This window comes from Rhinolophus sinicus, linkage group LG03 (assembly GCF_036562045.2).
Source record: "Rhinolophus sinicus isolate RSC01 linkage group LG03, ASM3656204v1, whole genome shotgun sequence".
Classification (NCBI taxonomy): domain Eukaryota; kingdom Metazoa; phylum Chordata; class Mammalia; order Chiroptera; family Rhinolophidae; genus Rhinolophus; species Rhinolophus sinicus.
In genome coordinates, this window is record NC_133753.1 from 25,231,000 (window position 1) to 25,254,194 (window position 23,195).

The following is a 23,195-nucleotide window of genomic DNA, read 5'->3' on the forward strand; positions in this document are numbered from 1 at the left end:
TGACCTTTTACATAAAACCAGATAACATGGTTAACCATTAGCCTGCACTTTAGCCTGCAAGCTTACCTAAAAATATACCCGAACTTAAAGATGATTGAAAATTCAGAAGTTCTGAAACTATGTAAGGAAAGGTCAGAATAATAAAAGGTAGAAAAAAATTTAATGGTGGCTTGGCGAATGCATGTAAAGGGAAAACAAAACTTACACAAGACTACTTAAAATTCTTTCTGATCTTTTCCTAGTTTGTACAAGGTGAAATTGGGGAACTGGAGACTGACTGTTTTTACATATTTCTGAAGAATGGTGTGTAATATGCGTTACTTGAAATGGACTTACTTACCTGACCTATACTACGTATTACATCCGATCTCTAATTTAGCGCCATTCCTTCTCCTTCCACTACCCAAAACGACGCGCTGAAACCTGCGGTAACCACAAGCCAATGCAAAAACTCCAAGTCCCGAAATGCTCGATGGTTTGTCTCCACCGCCTCCTCGTATAGGCAGCCTCTTTCGTACTGGGAGTTGTAGTCATTCAGGTCCTCTACTTCCGGGATGTGGGAGAGGAAGCGCCTTCGGAGACCTACATTTCCCAGGAAGCTGTGCGTGCCCTTCTTCCCCTTCGCTAGCGTCGGGCTCCACCCCCTCCCGCTCCTCCCTCCCGGCGCTGCACCGCTCACGCCTTCCTGTTAGTCGGATCTGGGAGAAGTTCACTCGGATCAGCTGATCCCAATTGACAACAGGCGAGGAGGAAGCTCGGGAGGCAGCCGTGGAGGAGGGGGCGGAGATGGAGATGAGGATGGATCCGCGGGTGCCCTGAGGATCAGCCCCCGCCCCCACCGGCCCCCCGCGGTCCCCCGACGCCACTTGCCGCGGCCGAGCTGTTCCGTGGTGGGATCCCCGGGCCACCGCGGGCGGGGAGGGAAGGGCACGGCCCTGCGCTGGGCCAGCGATAGTCCTGGAGCCCCGGCTGCCCCGGGGAGGAGGGGGGGCGGGTGCGGCTGCGGTGGGGGTGGGGTGGCATAAACAATGGATTCGGCTCTGGCCTCTGCCAGCGTGGGGGTGGATTTTGGGGGAACCTTCTTTGTTCTTAGACTCCCGACCCTCTGGTTGTGGTGGTGGTGTTGCCCGGGAGGAAGGAAGGGTGAGGAATCCCTGGCTGGAGAGAGGCATCGAGGTGGGGGGCCGAGTGGGCAGATTGTTTGCTTGGCCTGACGCGGTGAGGTGTTCTTTTGAAGGCTGGTTTTGTATTTTTCTCAATTGTGGCAAATTTTGATTTCTGTTTCCGTTGTGGGAGCTGGTTGGGCACGTCTGAGGTTAGGATGTAAATAAGGTCTCCTAGTTGCTCCGTTCGCCTTCCTTGTTTATCTAAAAATAAGATTGATAGATTGATTACTGTGGGGGAGGAGTAGGGAATAGCTGAAAGAAGGGCTTTGCATTTCGTTGGGGCGTTAGAATAGGGGGTCAGGGCTAAGAGGAGTTAGGAATATAATAGTGACAAAAGCCCCCTTCCTGATCCAGTTATCTTTTTTCTTTTTTTTAAAAGTTATTTTTAAGTTAATTTTTCAGCAACAAAGAGAAAAATTGTTTTAACTCACTGCAAGTCTAGCTTTGCTGTGGGCCACAGTGGAGGAATTCTGTCTCCTGTTGCCCCCTTTTTATCGTAGTTAGAGAAGGGACAAAAGGAAGTACAATAATGGCTTTTTATTGTTTTTAAGCATGAAATAGTGACTCTTGTTTCCAGGTTTAGAATCCTTAATAGGCATCTGTCTAGAGCTGAAACAACTCCAGGACTTTGATGGAGCTGAAGTTTATTATCATTTCTTTAGCTTTTTACACCTCTCCCAATTGTCGGGTGCAGAATGTTGTCCCTGCAAGTACTGCTTGCTTAGTGATTTTGATTCTGAATTCAATAACCGAGTGAAGAGAATTTCAGTCTGGGAAATAAAGCAGCAAAATCTCTTAAAATCCCTTGGGCCTAGAGGTAGTGGTTGTTTTCAGAGGGACCCTTGACCATGATTTTGAGAAGACATTGCTAGGATCAGAGTGAGCCCGTGTACGTTTTGTAAGCAGGAGCAAGATTTCTCAGTTTTGGTGTTGTATTTAATCAATGTATTTTTTTTTAAAGTACACTTCTGTTTTTAGATGAGTGAAATCCTTTTCCTTCCTCTATTTCTAGGTGTTCCCTGAAATACTGACTTGAGGTTGGATTGTATTGAAAAGTTTCTGACTAGTCTCTTTCATTACCAAAACCTTGGGATAGAGGCCCAACTGATGAGCCCACCTCGGTGAACCCATCAGATCTCTCTCAGATAGCCATAAAAGACCCTTTCAAGTTAATTTTGACCACATATTTGCCTGCACTTTATGGAGGATGAAACCATCAAACCAAATCAACGTTGCTGCTGATACAGGAGTTTTGGAGGCAGAAAATTAAAAATTCTAACATTTATGAGTGTGTGAAGAATTCTACTAGGACACAGAAGGGTTTTTTATTTCTTGCTTTAAGGTGTTCAGAGCCCTGTGGTATTTCTAAGTGCAGTCTTCAGACTCAAAGCCTTTGTTGTCACTCCCAGGGAAAGCTCAGTGACTGTTATATGGTGGGTGATTTCCTTACCAATCTGAGGATGAGTGCCCAGACTTCCTCAGCAGAGAAGGGCCTGAATCCGGGGCTGATGTGCCAGGAAAGTTACGCGTGCAGTGGCACTGATGAAGCTGTCTTTGAGTGTGATGAGTGCTGCAGCTTGCAGTGTCTCCGCTGCGAGGAGGAGCTCCATCGGCAGGAACGCCTGCGAAACCATGAGCGGATAAGACTCAAACCTGGCCACATCCCTTACTGTGACCCCTGCAAGGGCCCCAACGGGCATTCTCCAGGTGTTAGGCAGAGGGCGGCTGTGAGGTGCCAGACCTGTAAAATCAACTTGTGCCTGGAGTGCCAGAAGAGGACTCATTCTGGGGGTAACAAAAGGAGACACCCCGTTACTGTGTACCATGTCACTAAGGGCCAGGAATTGCTAGAGGAAGAAGAGATGGATGAGGAGACCAAGAGGAAGAAGATGACTGAGAAGGTTGTGAGTTTCCTCCTAGTAGATGAAAATGAAGAAATTCAGGTAAGCATGTGGGTATAGTGGGATTTGTGTGGTAGTGAAGCAGATCTGTTGCTGGAAAGTAGTTCTCAAAAGGAAAGTCCAGGAGGACCTCACATTTTAGTCATTAAGAGGCAAGACCCCTGAAAGTTTGAATTGTGAAGAGTGAGATTTAGTTACCAGCTGTGTGATCTTGGGCTGAATTACTTTACCTCTCTGAGCCTTAGTTTTCTCATCTATAAATTGGGAACATTGCCTGCTTCTTTGGGTTGTTGTGAGGATGAAATGGCATAGTGTTTGTATAGCCTGTTGCATAATAAATGCACAGTATATGGTAGCTGTTGTTAATAAGATTGTTATTAGGAAGAACTGATTTAGAACAGTTTTCTAAATGAGCACTTGGCAAGTTGTGAATAAATGTGAGTGATGAGGGATTGTGTGTGTGCAGGGAAAGAAACACTGACAAGTGGATCCCATGGGCATTTTAGGCAATAAGTCATAAACTGTCTCAATTTAGAGAGGCAGGTCTTTCAAAAGTGGCACTTGATAAGGATAGTATTCTCTACAAATGGCATCTTCTTTTCATGGCTAGATTTCTGATCAGTAAAAGCCAGTGAGGGAACCTGGAATTACAGAAGGACTAGGGAACGTTGGATTTGCTTCCGAGGTGGGGAGAAGGTAGTGTGTGACAGTTAGGTGCGATTGGGGAAGGGGTACTATAATGTTTATACTTTCCAGTGAAGGTAGTATAATGCTTGTGCTTTGGAGTGAAGGCTGCTTGAATTCATACCCTGGCTGCACCACTCACTGGCTATGTAACCGCTGACAAGTTACGCTCTGTGCCTCAGTGTCACTTCTACTTCAAAGTAGTAACTGAGAGGATTCAAAGAGAATAGGAATGGGAAGGATTTATCATAGGGCCCGGCGCATTGTGTCCACCACCCCAGTCTGTTGTTGTTGTCAGTACCACGGAGTATTTGTGGTACATTGACTCAGACTCCTAGCAGTGATGACACCTCAAGTCTCCCGATTGGAGGAGAATCTATTCAAGTTAACATTTGAAAAACTCTCCAGTTACCCACTACACATTTTTCATCTGTCTTTTTCCTACTTGGATAGCCTTGTGGAAATACATCATGATTCCTATGTGCAGTAGTCACCCCTTATCCACCAGGGGTATGTTGCAAGACTCCTAGTAGATGTCTGAAACTATGGATAGTACTGAAGTAATAATAAAATAGAGCAATTTTAATAATGTGTTGTAATAACAATTATGTAAATGTGGTCTTTCTCAAAATAGTGTACTGTGCATAGAGTGTAGATGGATATATTGGACAAAGGGATGATTCACCTTCCAGGTAGCATGGAGCAGGACGGTGCAAGATTTCATCACACTACTCAGAACGGCGTGCAGTTTAAAAATGATGAATTGTTTATTTCTGGAATTTTCCATTTAATATTTTCAGACCACGGTCCATGGTGGGTAACTGAAACCGTGGAAAATGAAACCGTGGATAAAGAGGCACTCCTGTACTTCCATTGTTGGCTAAATACTTTGCGAACTATTGGCTGAGAGGAACTAATAGTTATGAAAGAGTGACCCAGATCCCTTTCTGCCTCCCTTCTTAGCAATAATGTGTTCATTATGAATTATGCTCTAATTGGGTGACAGTGTGGACTAAATATTTTATAAATGGAGCACTTGGTTTTGGATGATTCTTGTTGGTTCTGCCACCAGCTCTCTTTAGTGTCAGCCTTTGGAAAGTTGTATTTCGAATTGCTGTCACTTTCATAAAATGAGAGGAAGATTTGGGATAAACCAGTAATCATGGATATTGTGTTGGCACAAAAAATATTTGTTAAGGGGAGGAGGATGTGTATTTTTTTCTTTTTGTGGCATTGATACATATTCCTTTGAGAATTAGGAAAATATAAGGAAATGTAATGAAGAAGACAAATCCAACTATCCAGTGACGATATTTGTCCATGTTTTTCCTTGTGGTGTGTAATGTGTATATAATTGGGCTGTTTGTAAAGATTTCTCCCTTAATAAACATTGACCATTTTACAGGAAATAACAGTTTATTAATCACAAGTGGCATTGGTTGGGATTAATGATTGGACATAGAATTTTAGGTGGTTATTCGTTCTTACAGAGTCATAAGCAGAAAAATACTTTGAGAAAATGTAAGGTTCCGTTTTCTAATGCTAATGTCCAAAACAATTAGATGATTGTCTGATAATGAATGTAGATTATAAATTCAACTAGATTGTAAACTCCTGAACAACAGGACCACGTCTTATTCCCAGTATCAGGTACAATGGTAGACATGTCAGTGCATAAATATTTGTTGATTGATTGGAGATGTCACATCTCAACTTTAGTTTTTGAAAAATAGGTGTCACACATATACCTAGTAAAAAAATAAATGAATGATAGATAAGTAAAAACAACTAAAATGATATAAAAGGGCATACCATTTTACTCCATACCCTTAGTCTTCTTTCTTAGAACAATCATCATTAGCAGTTGATGGCATGCCTTTCTAGAAATTTTTTATGTGTACTTATGAATGTATGTATCCTTTTAATTTTTCAACAAAAATGGAACCTAATACACTTTGGCTTTTTTTCACTAAAGGATACATTTTATAGAACTTCCATTATTAGCACATTGAAGTCTATCTACCTCATTATTTAAAGACTGCCTAGTATTTTTTTGAAATTTTAAAAATAAATTTAGGCTGTTAATGAGTATTTGAGTTATTACAAACAAGAATGTATTAAATAGCCTGTGAATCTATTTAAAATGGAATCTTTTTGTCAAGTGATAACGTGCATTTTAAATTTAGATATTACCAAATTTCTTTTTTCCTGTTTTTTTATTAAAATATAGCTAACATACAATATTATATTAGTTCCAGGTGTATACCATAGTTATTCAACACTTATATACCTGAAGAAGTGATCACCATATGTCCAGCAACCATTTGACACCGTACCTGCTATCACAATATTACTGACTATATTCCCTGTGCTGTACATTACATCCCCATGACTTACTTGTTTTATACCTGGAAATTTGAACCTCTTATTCCTCTTCACTCCTCCCCCCCTTTTTTAAATTTTTCTATTACAGTTGACATTCAATATTATTTTATTAACTAATATTAGTTTCAGGTATACAGCATAGTGGTTAGATATTTAATTTATGAAGTGATCCTCTGACTAGCCTAGCACCCACCTGGCACCATACATAGTTATTACTATATCATTGATTGTATTCCCTATGCTTTACATCCCCATCGCTATTTTGTAACTACCAATTTGTACATAATCCCTTCACCTTTTCCACTCTGCCCCTAATCCCCTTCCTATCTAGGAGCCATCAGCTCTGTTACCAGCATGTATAAGTTTGTTTCAGTTTTGTTTGTTCATTTATTCTGTTCTTTAGATTGCACATGTAAGTGAGATCATACGGTATTTGTCTTTCTCTGTCTGACTTATTTCACTTAGCATAATACCTTTCAGGTCCATCCATGTTGTTACAGATATTACCCAGTTTCTAAACCTCATTTTCTTAGCCTCTGCAGTACTTCTGTGATTCTCCCTTGGGTTCTGGTCTTGGCTCATAATAGCTAACATTTAAAGAGCTCTCACTGTGGTGCTAGGAACTGTTCTTACATTTTATAAGTGTGAGCTCATTTAATCCCGTTGATAACCTGTGTATTAGTTTCTTATTGCTGCTGTAACAAATTACCACAAATTTAGTGGCTTAAAGTAACTCAAATTTTTTTTCCTCATAGTTGGGAGATTGGAAGTCCTAAAAATTAGTGGATAGGGCTGTGTTCCTTTTGGAGGCTCTAGGGAAGAATTAGTTTCCTTGCCTTTTCTAGCTTCTAGAGGCCTCGTGCGTTCTTTGGTTTGTGGCCCCATTACCCAATTTCAAAGCCAGCAGTATAACACCTTCCAGGTCCCCTGTCTCTTTTATTGTCACATCGTCTTCTGTGTCCTTGGCCCTCTTGCCTCCCTCCTAAGGAAATTCCTTGTGATTGCACTGGCTCCACCTGGATAATCTGGCATAATCTCACCTCAAGGTCCTTAATTCAATCACATCTGCAAAGTCTCTTTGCCATATAAAGTGACATAGTCACAGGTTCTGGGGATAGGATGTGGACATTTTTGGTGGTGGTGGGGGGCACAGTTTCAGCCTACCACACCCTATGAAGTAAGTTGTATGTCTTAATTAGTTTGGGCTGCTTTAACAAAATACCATAGATTGGGTGGTTTTTAAACAACAGAACTTTATTTCTCACAGTTCTAGAAACTTGGAAGTTCAGGATCCTGGCACCAGCAGATGCAGTGTCTGATGAGGGAGGGCCTGGTTCATAGACAGCTGTCTTCTCACTGTGTCCTCACATGGCAGAAGGGAACTCTCTTGGATCTCTTATAATCCCATTCATGAGAGCGCTATTTTAAAGAACTGATCACCTTCCAAAGGCCCCACCTCCTAATCCCATCATGTTGGGGGTTAGATTTCAACATAATGAATTTGGAAGGGGGATACAAGCATTTCATCTTCAGCACGGTATAGATGAGGACACTGAGGCATGGAGAAATGAAGTAACTTGCCAACATCAAGGTATAGTAAGTGGCACAGGATTTGAACATAGGTGTCTGGCTCTAAGATCCGTGCTTGTGACACTCCTGTCTCTGACCAGGTCATTTAAACTTTCTAATTAAGCTTCATCATGGTTAATAGTATCAGCTCACCAGTTACTCATGGCTGCTGTGAAAATGAAATGAAACATAGCTCTATATAAATGTAAAACTGTTGTCATCGAAGAAGTTCTTCATAACAATGGACACTTTTTTTTTTTTTTTTAAATTTTACTGGGGAATATTGGGGAACAATGTGTTTCTCCAGGGCCCATCAGCTCCAAGTCATTGTCCTTCAATCTAGTTGTGGAGGGCGCAGCTCAGCTCCAAGTCCAGGCGCTGTTTTCAATCTTTAGTTGCAGGGGGCGCAGCCCACCATCCCATGTGGGAATCAAACTGGCAACCTTGTTGGTGAGAGCTTGTGCTCTAACCAACTGAGCCATCCAGCTACCCTGCAATGGAGATTCTGTAAATTAGGCCCCCCGCTTTGTTTTTCTTTTCATGTTTCTTGGCATTTGTAGGTTTTGATCATTTTCGGTTTATTACATAAGGATGATTTTAGCAGCTTGTAGGCTCTAACTCTTATATGTGGTTTCCTCAAATTCTATGGCCTAAGATTTGTTGCCTGTGATTTGAGTATTCAGTTTCTTTTGGAAAACCTAAAAGGACAAAAGTTCTCTTTTAGATGTGAAAATTTTATCATTACCTTATTGTCACTTGTGTGTGTAGTAGAATGATAAACTTGAGGACAGACTGACTTTTGGTCTCAGAAGCAGGAACTTGTTTGTGGCCTGCTAGCCAAAGCCATTCATCAATTCATCACATTTATTGAGCTATGTTTTGTGATGGGCACTTTTCTCGGCTCCAGGATACATGGTTAATAAGACTTGGTCCATGCCCTTATGGAGCTTACCATTTAAGGGGGGAAAGCAGAGTTCACACATGTAAAATGCATAAAAAGATGGTTCAGATGGCTAAGATGTAGCATTATTAAGGATGAATACTTTGGAAGCCACTATAGCAGGATGGTCAGGGAAGGTTTTATTGTAGAGGCGACTTTTAAGCAAAGACCTGATGGTTAATACCAGCTGGGGAAATAGACCTCCAGACCGAGGGGAACAGGAACAAAAAAGCTGGGATGGCATGTTTGAGTACAGAAAGAAAGCCAGTGAGTTGCAGAGTGGTAAGGAAAGAGGTGCAGAGGGGAAGCAGGTACCAACCAGATCACAAGGCTTATGGCCTTGTAGACTGTAGAAATAGTGTGGATTATAAGTATTAATATAATGGGAAGCACCAGTCTGCTTTATGCTAGAAAATCACATGATCTGATAGAACTTTGTAAGAGGTTGGTTCTTGCTTGACTTCAGTGTGAAGACTAGATTATGGTGACTGTAGGGGGCCAAGAAGGAAAGCAGTGAAACCACTTAGGAGGTGGGAAGTGGCTTAGAGTTACTGTTATCACTGACGTGGTGAGATGGAAAGACTGATGAATTTGGGGCAAAGTTTGGATATAAAACAGGAATACTGATATATTGGGTTGGAGGGGTGAGGGAATGAGAGAACTCAGTGGTGACTCCTGGGCAATTGGTTTGTGCAAACACCTCCTACTTAATCCCCCAGATTTTATTGAATTGATAAAACTAAAAGTCTTTAAGAATTTAATTTGCAAAATAAAGAGCTACATTAGTTTCATTTGTTATTATGTAACAGTGGTTCTCAACCTGGAGTGATTTTCCTTCCCCAGGGGACACTTGGCATTGTTTAGACTAGGTATCTTTGGTTGTTGTCACAGCTTGAGGGGGGTGGTGGAGGGTACGTACTACTGGCTAGTGGGTAGAGAGAGGCCAGGGTGCTGCCAAGTATCTTACACTGCATAGGGCAGTCCCCCACCAAAAAAATTACCTGGTGCAAAATGTCAGCAGTGTTGAGGTTGAGAAACTGATCTAACAGATGAAGTTTTGATCGAATAGGAGGTCTGGATTCCAGTGAAAGGGAAAATGTATCAGGAACAAAACATTAAATCAGTACACCAGTTTTTTCTCCCTTTTGGTTCTGTTCACTCCTCAGAAGTAATCTAGCTGAAATCAATATTTTCTTTTGGCATATTTTGTAACCTCTCTAGTGAAATGGTTAGACTTTCTGGGTTGTATTCATTGATTTTTCTAGGCCTCAGTGGAACTGTACGAGGGAAACCCAAGAATTTACAGATTCATTATTTAGAGCCCATAATAAATAGATATCCACACTGACAAGTTGTCAACCATAATTTCTTGATGTTAGAGACAGCCCCCTTAGCAAATAACTCAAAGGTTAAAAGAATAAAGTTCTAATAATTAGGGTTCTTAGTGGAGGAAGAGGATAGTATTTTCTTATCTGTTGGGTAATTCAGACATCTTATCAGAATGTTTATTAGAAAGAAAAAGTAAAAAATTAAGTTGTTTTTCATTCTATATATACATGTGTTTAAACCCCATACAAGTTTTTCCTTTTTTCTTAATCACCCCATTCTCCTCTTTGTCTCTTTTCTGCGAACTTCCCATAACTGTCCTCTTTCCAAGAGACTAGAGCAGCAAACTGACAAGAAATTTCACCTTCGTGCTGACTGACCCCTGACTGGGACATTGAGAGCCAGGGAGATTTTCATGCCAAAAGACTCCTGAAGTTAAATCCCCTCGTGCTGAACGTGGCAGGGTGATAAGGAAGCCCTGGAGTGGTCAATGAGAAGCAGAGAAAGTGTCCACTGGGGCAGGCGCTCCTTGACTCAGAAATGGACAGCCTTAGGCCCTCTGTGAAATGGGAGGCCAATGAGTCTTCCGTGTTCTTGCTTCAGCGAAGTCAGTGGTGGACGTCTTGTCTTGAGTCCGTTCCTTTAAGAAGATCCATCACGTTGCTTGGCTGCTTCACTTGTTTACAGTCCCAGAATAGTGTGGCTCAAAATACTGGGACTTGGCTTTTTTTTTTTTTTTTAATTGGCTAAAAGAGACATTATTCTAATGGGATCCAGGGATGAAAAATAGCAAGGGATGTTGTCAGATTGGGTGGGAATCCTTGACCACAAACTGGCTGTGTTAGTCCGTCCCGTTTCATGCCCCTTCTGTCTTAGACTTACTGCTGGTGACCCCTTGGCCCCGTCCTCTGCTTCCTGGTCTAGGGTACCTTGCTAGGGCTTGCTGTTTCCAGGCCCTCTGTTTCAGAAAGGCTGCCAGAAACCCCTCAGGACTTAATTCTGGTCAGTAGGTCCTGAGCCGGGGGATCACAATCTTCTAAATTGTGGAAGTTCCCCATTTTTCTCTTCCAATGGCCAAACTCTTATAATGTCAAAACTAATTTTGGTGCTGTGGCTGGTTAGTTAGCCCTTTGGCAAGTTCTGGTCAGAACATGAATGTAGTTACTATTGGTTCTTAGGTACCATGTTAAAAAAAGTAACAAAAAGCCATAGATCTGCTTAGGAGCTTTCTGTCAAAATAATAAGCAATAATTGGAGGAGTAACAGAGGGCTGCCTCCACCACTGCTGCCTTTTACTCCTAGAAACCCAAGTAAAAGCCCCTTTTGTTTTGTAATAATGGTGGGGGGAAGGGCATTGTATGGATTACTGGGAAAGCAGGATTGAGGATGACTCAGACCATCAGAAAGATGAAAGAGCCCCTATTATGTGCCTCCAGTTTCTGCTCCATTTTCTGAGCTTTCTCAGCCTGGGTCTGTTTTCACTGGTTCCTGGCATTTAACCTGGGAGGCTAATTTGTTTATTATAGGGCTGTTTAAAGTTTGACCCATGTAAGCCATTGAAATCACTGAGTCAGCTTTTCAGGGACTATTTCAAGTTACCTCCAGTTTGTGTGATTCTATTTTTTCTGGTCTGTCACTTCCTTGAAGTGATTGATTCTTCTGGAATTGGGCCGACATTTGGCTTTTTGAGCCAGGGGTGGGTGATACTACAGGAAGACTTCTTATTAAGTTGACCTTATATGTTTTCCCTGTGGGTACATCTCCTGGCTGCACCCCCCTTGAGTTTATCCTGGAGGTGTGTAGCGTGGAAGGCTTCTGATGGCTGGCTGAACTTTTCTGGGGAGCCTTACTTGCTTTGGGAGGAGCTCCTGTTTGATTATTTCTATTTGGGGTTAGAACTTCTAAGTGTATTGAGCACATTTGATTGGTGATGGAAAATCAGAGGAAAGCTAATGGATGAGACTCTGAAGAAGGGAAAGAAAACAAAATTGTAGAAAGTTCCAGGCAAGAAGAATTGGACAGACAGACCTATGGGAAGGGACACAGAGGGACTTTTGGAGGCAGGAAAGGGTGGATGCTTCCTTTGTTTACTTTGCCTCTCTTTCCATTGACTTTTGGCCAGCAATTAAGAGGCTCAGTTTAACCTGTTTGTGTGGTTGGTTACCTTGGTAGTGGCTGGAGTTCTTGGTCAGAAGAGTTTGCATACCAGTCATATGTAAGCACCTAACCTCTGGCTTGACTTCACAGGAGGATGATGCTACTTTTTGGTAGCTTCTGGAAAATTTTTCCCCCTTCCTGATTTCTTTCTACTTGAGACAGGATTATTGCTGTCTTTCCCAGGGAATTTGAGTCTAGATGGTGGAATGCTTAAAAAGAGTTGACAGAGCCTGGTTCTGGCATATACTCACAGAAACCCCAGGTTCAAGTTAAGAGCAATTCAGCAGTCATAGAGTATTCTAGAAATTCCTCTACTTTCCAGCCCAATTGCTTCTGCCTGGTGAATATGTCATCTACATGGTTAAACTGTTTTCCACAATTGCTCATTTTCTTTCAAAGAGCTCAGTTCAGTTTACATGAATCATTCATTAATACCATGTTTCCCCGAAAATAAGATCCGGTCTTATATTAATTTTTGCTCCATTAGGGCTTATTTTCAGGGGATGTCTTTTTCTTTTTTTTTATGTACAACAATCTACATTTATTCAATTACAGTCATGTCATCTTCTTTTGGAACATCGTCATAATGTACTAAATGCGTCCGTCTGGCTGAGATCTTAACTGGGGCTTATTTTTGGGGTAGGTCTTATTTTCGGGGAAACGGTAGTCATGAATATTTATTGTTAATTACGTGCCTTAGTAGTTTGGGTAATCTGAAAAATCTGCCACTTTCAGGAGGAAGGTTTCTTTCTAGAACTAAATATAAATGATTTTAGGCTATGTATTGTTTTGGATTGTTCGTGACATACCTCTTACTTTTTTTTGCCCCCCCTTCCTCAGCCTCCCACCCACTCCGGTTCAAGCCGTTGTTTCTCAGTCTAGTTGTGTAGTACACAGCTCCCTGGCCCATGCTCGTATTAGGAGCTTTGTGCTCCCGCTGGCTGAGGTAGTCGGTTGCCCGTCATCGGTCAGCTGCTCACAGCAGCTCACGGCAGCTCTCGCCAGTTGCCGGCCGCTCACGATGGCTGCCAGCCACTCATGGCAGCACACGGTAGCCCACGCGGACTTCCGGCTGCTCACGGCAGCCCAGCTCCAGGAGAGCTGCTGTTCATAATCTTAGTTATAGAGGGCGCAGCTCACTGGCCCATGTGGGAATTGAACAGGCGACCTCAGCCTTAGGAGCACGGCGTTCCAACTACCTGAACCACAGGGCTGTTCCCTCTTCCTTTCATTACCACAGAAAATTGAGTTTGCCACCTTTTTTTTTTTTTTTTTTTTTTCATTAAAGGATTGACCTAGGGGCCGGCCTGGTGGCTCAGGTGGTTAGAGCTCCATGCTCCTAACTCCGAAGGTGGATGGTTCGATTCCCACATGGGCCAGTGGGCTCTCAACCACAAAGTTGCCAGTTCAATTCCTCGAGTCCCACAAGGGATGGTGGGCTCTGCCCCCTGCAACTAAGATTGAACATGGCACCTTGAGCTGAGCTGCAGCTGAGCTCCCGGATGGCTCAGTTGGTTGGAGCCCATCCTCTCAACCACATGGTTGCCGGTTCGACTCCCACAAGGGATGGTGGGCTGCACCCCCTGCAACTAGCAACGGCAACTGGACCTGGAGCTGATCTGCGCCCTCCACAACTAAGACTGAAAGGACAACAACTTGAAGCTGAACGGCACCTTCCACAACTAAGATCGAAAAGACAACAACTTGACTTGGAAAAAAGGCCTGGAAGTACACACTGTTCCCCAATAAAGTCCTGTTCCCCTTCCCCAATAAAATCTTTTAAAAAAAAAGGATTGACCTAAAAGGTTTGGGCATTAAAGTACAGCCTTCCTTGAGCACCATGTTGACAAGAGCAATCCCTACCCCCACCTTGTAGTCCTAGTCCCCTCTCCTGATTTTTCTTCACACAATTTATCACCATTTGACATGACATTAAAAAAAAGACATAACACAACATGTACTTTTATTTTTTAAGTATTATTTTCAGTTATAGTTGACATTCAGTATTCTTTTATAGTAATTTCAGGTGTACAGCATAGTGATAAGACATTTATATAACTTATGCAGTGATTCCCCGCCCTCTCCCTTCCATTAGTCCAGCACCCACCCAGCACTATTCATAGTTGTTGCAACATTATTGACTATATTCACTATGCTGTACTTTACATCCTGGTGACTATTTTGTAACTACAAATTTGTATTTCTTAATCCCTTTACTTTTTTCACTCAGCTCCCCAACCTCTCTCCCCTCTGGCAACCATCAGTTTGTTATCAGTATCTTTTTTTTTTTTTTTTTTTTAAGATTTTATTGAAAAAGGAGAACAGGAGTTTATTGGGGAACAGTGTGTACTTCCAGGCCTTTTTTCCAAGTCAAGTTGTTGTCCTTTCAATCTTAGTTGTGGAGGGCGCAGCTCAGCTCCAGGTCCAGTTGCTGTTTTTCTAGTTGCAGGGGGCACAGCCCACCATCCCTTGCGGGAGTTGAACCAGCAACCTTGTGGTTGAGAGGACGCATTCCAACCAACTGAGCCATCCGGGAGCTCAGCAGCAGCTCAGCTCAAGGTGCCATGTTCAATCTTAGTTGCAGGGGGCAGGGCCCACCATCCGTTGTGGGACTCGAATTGAACTGGCAACCTTGTGGTTGCGAGCCCACTGGCCCATGTGGGAATCGAACTGGCAGCCTTCGGAGTTAGGAGCATGGAGCTCTAACCGCCTGAGCCACCGGGCCGGGCACTGTTATCAGTATCTTTGAGTCTTTTTCTGTGTTGGTTGTTCGTTTATTTTGTTCTTTAGATTCCATATATGGAGGGTGCCAAAAAAATGTATGCACATTTTAAGAAGGAAAGAAACCATTAAAATTGTCATACTCAATATATACTGATAACAAAAGATGAAAACAAGTCACATTTGACTTCTGCAATTATAACAGGTGTTGAAAGTGGTTACCGTCAGCATCCAGACACTTCTGATTACGGCGAACTACTGCTTGAGCAACGTTGACCAAAGTGTCTACTTGCATACATTTCTTTTGGCACCCCCAGTATAAGTGAGATCATGTGGTGTTTGTCTTTCTTAGTGTAACTTATTTCATTTAGCATAATACCTTCTAGGTCCATCTATGCACAACATGTAATTTTAAAAAACTCTTTCGTGGTATAATTTACAGATAACATACACATTTTTAAGTGTATGTTAATTCTATGAGTTTTGACACGTGTGTGTATGTATACACATGTGTAACCACCACTGCCACCACAATGAAGATAAAGAACATTTCTAACCCCCAAAAAGGTTCCCTTGTGCTTTGAGGAAGTCAGTCCCCAGCAATCACTGATCTGTTCTCTACAACTATTTGACTTTCCTGGAGTTTCATATGAGTAGAATCATGCAGTCCTGTTTTGTGTCTGGCTTCTTTGACTTACCATAATGTTTTTGAGGGTCATTCATGTTGCTGCATGTCTGATTTCATTTCTTTTTGTTACTGAGTAGTATTCTATTGTGTGGATAATACCAGATTTGTTCATCCATTCACTTGTTGATAGACATTTTATATACCATATATTTTAATAGTTTGACTCTTGTCTTTTTTTCCCCCATTAGAATGTAGGCTCCATGAGAGCAGTGGTTATTTTTTCATTGAGGTGTAATTTGCATAACATAAAACTAACCACTTAAAGGTGAACAGTGGTATTTAGTACATTCACCACCTCTGTCTGGTTCTGAAATAGTTTCATCACCCCAAAAGAAAACCCTGTGCCTGTTAAGCAGACCATCCCCGGGGGCAGTGATTTTTTTTTTTTTTTTTGGCTTATTATACACCCTTTATTATTTTCCAGTTATAAAAAGAACAGACTCAGTATGTTAAAATACTGAAAATACAGAACAACAGAAAAGTAGTCAATTTTACAGTAAAAGTCGCTAGTATCTCAATCCTTTTTAATGTTGCTTTTACTTTTTCAAAGAACAGCTTTATTGATATATAATTCACATACCATACAATTCACTCAAAGTGTATAGTCCAATGGCTTTTAGTATATTTACAGATATGTGATCCATCACCACAGTCAATTTTAGAACATTTTCATCGAGCAGTTATTTTTGCCTCTTCTATTTGTCAGCATCTAGACAGTGTTTCGCACATAGTAGGTACTCAAATAATATTTGTTGCATGAATGAACACACTAATGAGAATAAATGTAATCATTAATTCAGACATTTAATGAGTGCGTACTATGTGCTGACAACTGAAGGAGATACAAAATGGCAAGAAGTCACTGAGTTTGCCCTTGGGGAGAGGACAGTCTTGTGGTAACAGAAGACAAATACATAGAAATAAGGTGTCAGATGATGTCAGAGCAGTGTAGAGAGGATGTTATGGTAGATCAGAGGACAGTGATATCACTGGAGGGGTTACTATTGTTAATTGCCTTTAAATAGTTATAGACTATGTTGTTATTTCACCAGGGCTCCACTGTCACATTCTATATTGAATAAAAATCAGACCCCTGTCAGTCTGCACGTCTGACATCAAAGCTCTCCTTACAAGGCTGTCATTGATTAAGATCTTCAGCAAAAACTGAGAAGAGCACCTTAGTGAGTCTCTGGTGTAGTAATAATTCTTGGAATCATGTCACATTCTTTTGAAGACTGAATGCTTTCTTATGCATAATATATGTATTATACGATCTTAGAACAGCTTTTTTTTTCCTCCTAAATTGAAAAGACACATCCTTTTGAGAGAGGGAGTGGTAAGTATTCAGCATCTTCCTTGTCTCCTTATCCCTAATTCTTTCATGAGGCATTTACTGGAAACTTTCCCTCAGGAGGGTTTTTCTTGGGATAATGGAATGAAATTAGGTGGTGGTGGTGATGACAGTGGCCTAGAGGCAAAGCAGGACAATTGCAGCAGTAAGGGTGTCAGTCAGCCCTTCTCTAGCATTTACTGCAGTTTGCACTGTGCTCCGTGTTTGTGGGCATCTCCGCTTAATCCTCACAGCAACCCTATGAAGTAGATTGTGCTGTTCTCCTCATTTTGCAGGTGAGGAAACTGAGGCCCAGAGAAGTCCAATAACTTGAAGGTTATTCGAAAGTCAGTGAGTGGTAGCGGCTGGTTGGGTGAACCCTTAACCGTAATGCAACACTGTTCCCTCCCGCAGAGAGTATTGCATCTAGACTTTCTGTGCTGTCTTTATTTATTTTCACAAATATGTATTGATTTCCAATAATGTGTCAGGCCCTGTGCTAAGGCTGCAGTGGTGAACAACACAGACCATACCCCTTGCCAGCATGGAGTACATTCTAGTTGGGAAGTTCAGAACCGGGACGGGACGAATGGGAAAATGTTAACAGAGATGGTGAGTTGAGAATGGAGACTTTGAGCAAGAGAAGGGTTGAGTAAATTGCCCCTGGTGTGATCCAGGTAGACGTGGACTTGAACCCCTGGCTCTCTTATCTTCTGTCTAGCTTGGTGCTTGTACTGCTAAGTCTCAGAGCCCTCACCAGACCTTATGTCTGTTTTTATAGCCAGCCAAATATAATAGGCCACACCGTTTAAAAGGGGAGCCGCCTCTCCCCTCTGGAAGCTCCTTGGGAGAGCCCCTGGAGGATATGCAGATCTACAGGGTGACTCAGTATTTCCAGTCTGTCCTCAGAATTCAGCTTTGCCTTGGAAAGCTTTTTATTCAGATATAAATGGAAAGCTGAACTGGGTGAGTTGGGTGAAGTCAAAGAGACTGATCATGGAGCTAAAAATGACTCTTTTTAAAGAATTCATTGTGTGGATCATCTCTACATAGAAAGAGTCTCTGCTGCTAGAGTAGGAGGTGAGCGGCAGGCGGTGTCTGCGAGGCCATGTGTCAGAGGCAACGCGGGTGGTTCTGTGACATGGGAGGAGAATCCCTGACCTCTCAAGTAAGGGGACACTCGGGGGATGCTGGAGAGGGAGCAAGTGATCTTCGCCCTTACCAAATGTGCTCAGTGTACTTCATAAGCCAGTCTCAACCTCACTGGTCTTAAGGAAATATTTGCATGAGAAACAATTGTGTTTTTGCATGAAATTGTGTTTACACAGACGTGGATAAATTCTCCTTTTAGGATAGAATGAAAGGAAATTTTCTGCACTTGCTGGGTTGAAACAGGTTTACTAGAACTTTCTGGCAACAGGGGTTTGCTATTGGTATGGAACTTCCTTATCATTTGGACTTTAAAAATAGACTGGCTATTAATCTCTGTAACATTGTCTAAGTAAAACCCTCTCTGAAAATTAGGCCATGAATTTAAATCATTGCCTGGAGTTGTTTTCAACACGGATGAAAGTGGGTCTGGATTTTTTAAGGAAGAGTTCCCTAACCGTCTACTTCTAGGGAAAGCCCTCCCCTAGAAGGGAAACGTTACCTAAGCTCTGTACCTGTGCTGGCCTAACATCATCAGGTCTGTACCAGACACTAGACAAAGCGCGATGCACGTCTGTTGATTAAATGAAGTGATTAAGTTATGAGTTCCCTTTTGGGATCGTGATCCCAGAGCAAGAATCTGGTTTGGTTTCTTTGGGTTCTGTCTCTCCCTCTGAACTCAGCTAAAAATGGAATGAAAGCAAAATAAACCAGAGGCCAAAACACAGAAAAGTAATTAAGGGGAACTTAACTTTGGGAATAATGATGGACTTAGGCTAGTTTTAGAATCTCAGTAGAGAGGTATAAAAAAAATCTTTATTGACTCAGGGGTGGGATTTATTAGAAGCATTAAGTTGTGATTGGGAGCAACCAAGCTTCCCCTAGCTCTTTCCATTACTTTGGGGAAGGAGCTGATTTTTTTACCCTCAGCCACAGGGAACAACTTTATAAAAATTTAAAGGACTGTATGATTGTAGTTGGTACAAATCAGGTCGTTTTCATCCAGAGAACTGAAAGGACCTCGATGCTGAGCTACTTTCCTTGGGATTGTTTCCTAGTGTCTTTGGGAGTTTAACTTCTAGAGTCTGATCTGTTGAACTGTTCTCCTTCCAAGGCTCTTTACTTCAGCTCCTTCCCACCTCTTGCGTTTCCCTTCCCAGGCCTTCTCAGAACAAAGCCCATGGGATCATTCTTCCTGGATGATTCGCTGAGGGCTAAGAACGAATTTCTGGAGGGAAATTGTCATCATCCTGTTGCCTGCTGGGTCAGAGGTTGACTGCTGGACACTTTTCACTACCATAAACTGCTCTGAATTCTAAATTGGAACAAGGAAGATCATTGAGTACTGTTATATTTCATTTTAGAGACTCCACTTGGAACTCTATACAAAGTGAAAAGCTTTGTGGGTGAAATAGAGGTGTACTGCTTGGTTTCTTAAAGATTGCTACGACAGTAGATGGTCACTTTACTAAGAGTCAGCTGTAAAGCCAGTCAATATTAATACTAAGTTGTTTTGATTAGTTATCAGAAGCAAGCAGCAAGATCTGTCATTTTTAGGTAGAATCAGTTTAGATCTGACCACATTGCTGATTTAGTCCTGGCATGAGTAACTTCTGAGCACCAAGCAGGTTCAAGCCCAGCTGCTACTGCAGCGCACCTGGATGTTTTCCCAGTGGCTTGGTCTTTAAATAATAATGGTAATAATTACTGAGTGCTTACTGTGTGCCAGGCATTGTACTATGTCTTTATGTGCTTTATCTCATTTAATCCCCTCCATTATCCCTATGGATTGTGGAATCTGTTGTTATCTAGTTCCCCTGAGGCTTCAATAGTTAAATAACTTTTCCAAGTCCACATAGTGGCAAAGCCAGGAGTGGAATTCAGGTGTTTCTGACTTGTCTGAGATCCAAGAGATTGTCTAGCAAGCTCAGGGAGGACAGAAGGCAGAAGTTGGCTTTGGTGTCACTCCTGCGTTTGCTGTTGTGAAAGAGCTAAGGACCATTCCAAACATGTAGAGTTGGGTGGCCACTTGGCAGGACTCAGGGTCAGGTAGCTTAGCTCCCTCCTGGAATGGAGCAAAGTGGGATCCTTTATTACAAACAGGCAAAACGAGTAGAGCAGGAGCCTTGTTCCCTTCTGGCCCCTTCCTTTCCTCACTGAAGGGAATCTTCTCATCTTTACCTTGAAGGGAATCTTTGCCTAACTGAAAACCAGTCTTCCTGCGACTGAGGCGTGGGCCGTTCTCTCTGTTCTGGCTCACTTAAGAATGAATTGAGTAGTATAACAGGGAGCAAAATAATGTGAAGGTAGAAGAAGGAAAAATGAAGCATTTTTTTGGTTTGCAAGGCATTTTCTCATGTATCTATTTGATTAGCAACTACTACCCAGTGAAGGGAGGCAAACATGATTATATCCTCACTTTACACATGAGAAAAATGCAGTCAGTGCATGTGAAATGATTATCCAGGGCTGTCTGGAGAAAAACCAGCCTAGGGCTTTGAGCTCCTCCTCCCAGAGTTCTTTGCAGTGGACTCAGATGCATATGCCCAACACATCAACATGTGTGTTTAACATACCCCCAGGACACCAGGTGCCAAAATAATATCCCTAGATGCTGATGTGGAGTGTTTATTTTCATCCCAAATGAATAGTTTACTTACATATATAATGTACATCATTTAGTGGGCACTTAATCAATATGAGTACTGAGACATTTAATTCTGTACCTAAACGCTCCCATGTGCCTCTTTTCAGGTGCCTGCTCTTTACATATTCTAGATAGCAGTTGTTGTTTTGTGGGCTACCAGATTCGTGACAGTAGATTTCAGGGGAGAAAGTCCCTAGGCCTAGCCTTCTTCCCCAGGACTGCTTGAGAAGGTGGATGGCTCTTGCAGTGCGCCACGCTGACCTTACCTGACTTGTACTGGGAGAGGTTCATGGAGCTTTTATTTTGTTTCTCTTGCTGGCCAAGTTAGCAGTTTGGAACCAGGCTGGCTGAGTGACACTGGTCCAAAATGGGCTGTTCCATGTAACTTCTTGTTCCTCTCAGTTGTCTGGTAGATCAGTGAGGTCCTCACCGAGTTTATTGAATGCTGCTGTGTGTTAAGCCCTATAGAAGATACAGCGTGGAGAAAAGTGATTAAAATACGAAGCAAGATGCCTGTCATTCATTCATTCACTCATTCATTCATTCATTCAGTAACTGGATATTGAGCTCCTCGTCTGTGCCACGTTGTGTTCCAAGTGCTGAAATAGACATGTCCTGCCCTCATGGATATAGTGAAGGGCATTGGAGTCACTGCAGTGGGCATTCAGTAAATTATTAGTATTATCATTTAACATTAAGTCTTCTAATGTAAGGATAGTGGTGTTTGAACACACAATGTGATATATATAGATGATGTATTACAGAATTGTACACCTGAAATCTGTGTAACTTTACTAACAATTATCACCCCAATAAACTAAAAAAAAAGGAAATAAAATCGTTACCTCAGAAAAAAATGGTGGTGTTATTAGTAGAATAATGAGTGGTTTACCATCTTGATAAGGTTATCGAAAGTGAGTGCTTGCATTATTACACCCAGTGGTCTGTTTACATTTCTCATTTCTCTAACAACTCCTCTTTGTCAAACCAGCAGACTCTTGAGTATCTGGAAGGTGTTTTTTTTCTCTTAAGGCTGGAGGATACTTGCTGAAAAGGTTCGTCACTCCTTTAGCTGGAGTAAATATTACCCGTTTGGATTAGGAGCTTTGATCCTGGGGCTCTTGTGCTCTGAGAGCAGCGGCCCTGTGCATCTTTCTGGACCTCTAGTCTGGTATCCCATGGTCTCTCTCTTCCCCAGGTCTCTTTCCTCCTGGCCTTATTCTTTTTAAGGACTGCAGTGTTCTTTAAACTATAAACAGGAATTATGGATGGATGACATTTGACCAATAATTCTTTTTTTAAATAACAGCTTTATTGAGATGTAATTCCCACACCATATAGTTCACTCTGTTAAAGTGTACAATTCAATGTTTTTAGTATAGTCATAAAGTTGTGCAACCCTTACCACTATCTAATTCCAGAACAGTTTCATCACCCAAATAGAAACCCTGTCTGTGCCCATTAGCAGTAACTCCCTAGTCTCCTCTGCCCCCAGCCTCTGGCAACCACTAAATATACTTTCTGTCTCTATGGATTTGCCTGTTGTGGACATTTCATATAAGTGGAATCATAGAATATGTAGCATTTTGTGACTGGCCTCTATCACTCAGCATAACGTTTTCAAAGTTCATCCATGTTGTAGCATATATTAGTATTTTTTATGGTTGAATAATATTCCATTGTATGCATATAGCACATTTTGTTTATCTGTTCATCAGTTAATGGACATGTGGGTTGTTTCCACTTTTTGGTTATTAGGAATAATATTGCTATGAACATTCATGTTTAGGTTTTATGTAGACATATATATGTTTTCAATTTTCCTGGGCCTATACCTAGGAGTGGAATTCTGAGACGTGTGGTAACTCTGTGTTTAACTTTTAGAGAAATTACAACACTGTTTTCCAGAGTGGCTGTGCCATTTTATGTTCATACCAGCAATGTATGAGAATTGCAATTTCTCCACATCTCACCAATACTTGTTATCTTTTTGATCATAGCCATCCTAGTGGGTGTGAAGTGCTGTCTCATGGTGGTTTTGATTTGCATTTCCCAATGACTAATGATGTTGAGCAAGTTTTCATGTGCTTAATGGCCATTTATATATCTTCTTTGGAGAAATATCTATTATTATTACTTAATATTTAATTAGGTTACTTCTTTAAAATATGTAATTTAGGTTATTTTTTTCCCCTTGTTGAACTTTTTTATATACCCTGGACACTAGTCCCTTATCAAATACAGAATTGACAAGTATTTTCTCCCGTACTTTCGGTTGTCTTTTTACTGTCTTGATGGTGTCCTTTGTAGAATGATAGTTTTCAATTTTGATGACGTCCATTTTGTCTATTTTTTGTTGTATTTCTTTTGGTGTCACACTTAAACTATTGCCTAATCCAAGGTCAAAAGATTTGCTCCTGTGTCATCTTCTGAGACTTGTAATTTTTGCTCTTTCATGACCACTAAGTTCTTGTACTGACTGAGGCTTTAAAAGTTCCTGTTAGGTATTTGCTAGGGGTAAGTGCTGGGCGG

General features: G+C 41.7%; 1 protein-coding gene across 3 annotated transcripts in view; it reads left to right on the top strand.

Moving 5' to 3' along the window:
- The first annotated feature begins 654 nt into the window (after positions 1-654).
- ZFYVE1 (zinc finger FYVE-type containing 1) overlaps positions 655-23,195 on the top strand; it is a 49,779-nt gene continuing 27,238 nt past the window's right edge. The window contains exons 1-2 of one of the 3 annotated variants that reach the window (XM_019733362.2): positions 655-890; positions 2,179-3,109. In XM_019733362.2, the coding sequence (XP_019588921.1) occupies positions 2,597-3,109 (513 nt within the window). In that variant the 5' untranslated portion in view covers positions 655-890; positions 2,179-2,596. Of the gene's footprint in view, positions 891-2,178; positions 3,110-17,352; positions 17,480-23,195 lie in introns of those variants that run through there. The other 2 variants (XM_074327255.1, XM_019733363.2) reach the window with 2 other exon arrangements.